Source organism: Apium graveolens, chromosome 5 (assembly GCF_009905375.1).
Source record: "Apium graveolens cultivar Ventura chromosome 5, ASM990537v1, whole genome shotgun sequence".
In the NCBI taxonomy this organism is placed as follows: Eukaryota; Viridiplantae; Streptophyta; class Magnoliopsida; order Apiales; family Apiaceae; genus Apium; species Apium graveolens.
The window spans coordinates 8,623,183-8,625,501 of record NC_133651.1 but is presented as its reverse complement, the minus strand read 5'-3'; the positions used below and the strand labels follow the sequence as shown (position 1 = coordinate 8,625,501).

At 36.1% G+C, this 2,319-nt stretch overlaps 1 protein-coding gene across 1 annotated transcript; it reads right to left on the bottom strand.

Annotated features, from left to right (window-relative positions):
* Window positions 1-207: 207 nt before the first annotated feature.
* On the bottom strand, window positions 208-2,021 carry LOC141659756 (uncharacterized). The gene is made up of 2 exons (XM_074466684.1): window positions 1,842-2,021; window positions 208-1,215 (listed from the first exon to the last, which is right to left on the bottom strand). Exons 1-2 carry the CDS (start codon window positions 2,019-2,021, stop codon window positions 208-210), a joined length of 1,188 nt encoding a protein of 395 aa, XP_074322785.1.
* Window positions 2,022-2,319: the final 298 nt, after the last annotated feature.

Here is a 2,319-nt window from a genome sequence, read left to right as displayed (position 1 = left end):
AATCTCTCAAATTGAGAAATCCATCTTTCATGGTGATGGTATAGCATTTCTCCATTAGTTGCCCCAAACTCAAGATATTATTTTTCATGCTAGGCGCATAATAAACACTTGAAATAAAATTATGTTCTCTATTTTTCAAGTGAATTAAGATGTTACCTTTGCCTTTGATGGGTACTCCCGAAGAGTCTCCAAAAGTGATTTTTCCATTCACTTTCTCATCAAGATCAACGAACAAATTTTTATTGCCACACATATGATAACTTGCGCGCTATCAAGATACCACAAATTATCTTCACAATTTACTTCTCCTTTATGCGCTAGAAGCAAAGTGGGCTCATCAACATTGCCTTTATCTTCAACAAAATTAGCTTTCTCCTCCACTTGATTTTTTGAAGTGTGACACTCGGAAGCATAGTGACCAAAATTTTGACAATTATAGCATTTAACATTTGACTTGCCATACCTTGTTGTAACTCTTCCTCTTCCACGGCCTCTTGAATTTCTTATCTCGTACAATCTTTCATACTTTTGACTTTCCTCCCTTTGTTGGCCACGACCTCTTCCTTGTCCATATAGAAATCCTCTTCCATGTCCTTGTCCAAGACCTCTTTGGCTCCTCATATACCTTCCATTATTATCTCTAAAAGATAACTTTGATTGTAAGGCTTGTTCAATTGGCTCCTTCTTTAACATTTTTTCTTCATGGGCTTGTAATGATCCCATAAGATCATCAATAGTCATTTCATCTATATCTTTAGCCTCCTCAATTGCCACAACTTTGTAATCAAATTTAGAGTCAAGTGAACGAAGAACTTTTTCAATAACACGAACATCACTTACCTCTTCTCCATTGCTTTTCATTTGATTGACAACGGTCAAGACCTTTGAAAAATAATCCGAGATTGATTCAGATGCCTTCATTCGCAAAGCCTCAAACTCGCCACGAAGTGTTTGTAGCCGAACTCTCTTTATCTTAGCATCGCCACTAAAAGAAGATTTGAGAGTATCCCAAACTTTCTTTGACGTTGTTGCGGAAGCCACTTTTTGTAACATAGAATCTTCCAAAAATTGATGAATGATCATGATCGCCTTTTGATCCTTCTTTCTTTGGGCTTGAAATTGATCTTTTTGAACTTGATTGAAATTTGCTTCATTTTCGGGCACCTCCAATCCTTTCTCCACAATTTCCCACACATCATTTGCTCCAAGGATCGCCTACATACGAATGCACCAATTCTCATAATTATCTTTGGTAAACTTTGGCATTTGTCATTGAAACATTCCATTTGCCATGATCTCCTTCTTCTTTACACCACACAAGCCTTCTTTGAAGATAAGTAGAAGTAGAACCTTTGGCTCTTAATACCACTTTGTTGAAAGAAAGGATCTCACTCAAACTCGCACAAGACAATTTAGGAGAAGAAATGTATTACTTGAAAAATTACTTGATTACAAATGACTTGGTACAAGACTTTATATAGGACTCCATAGAAAGATCTAGATAACTCTTAGACTCCAATAGACATCACTTAACCAAGATACATGTATCTAGAGATTACATGTACCTACACCAATACTTTGAACATAGAAAAATACTAATACGTGTACCAAGATTATTCTAGAGACTCCCACACAACTCTATTATTTTAATAATAAAAAATATATTATTTATTTTTAACAGTTGGGGTTAAAGGGATTGCTTTAAACATTAAAAGTGGAATATAGTGTAGTTTGTGCTAAATTTGTTTCAGTAAAATTTTAACTATCTTCTTTCCATATGCAAATGTGCTGACCAGCATGATTTTAACTGTTTCTCTTTCATACACATAATACTAGGAAACAGGTCTTTGTAATCTCAAGTGGACTGCCAAAGTGGAGGATGCTTTAAAAGACGGAATACTAAGCACGGTGCTGGGAAAATAGGCCGATATTCTCAAAGACCACCAGTTGGGAAGTATCTTGGGTGCACGTTCTAATGTGGACCTCAAGGTATGATGAACTTTGCACACAACTTCTTTCATTGCTGAAAAATACCTTACTCTCAGATTGAACAGTAATAAGAATCAGCTAATTATGCACATACTAGTATAAATACTGTCAGCAAGAATATATGCGAGCCTTCCGTGGTTCCATTATTATGTTTCTTTTTCTCCACAATACTTTTGAATATAGTTGTCAGGACAAATGGAGAAATATGTTATTAGCAATGAATGGCAAGTCTCGAGACAGCTGCAAGACTGTTCAAAAGAATATCAAGATGACCAGCAGACAGGGTGATAAGTCTGCGGCTCTTATCTGTGAGGGCTGTGATGAAGGTAA

What these genes read in the sequence shown, in the direction of transcription:
- LOC141659756 (XM_074466684.1), bottom strand. Translation starts at nt 2,021, where the DNA reads ATGAAAGAAGTTGTGTGCAAAGTTCATCATACCTTGAGGTCCACATTA. An exon ending in ACTTGAGATTACAAAGACCT is followed by an intron (nt 1,216 to 1,841) that starts GTTTCCTAGTAT and finishes ATTCGTATGTAG; the next exon opens with GCGATCCTTGGAGCAAATGA.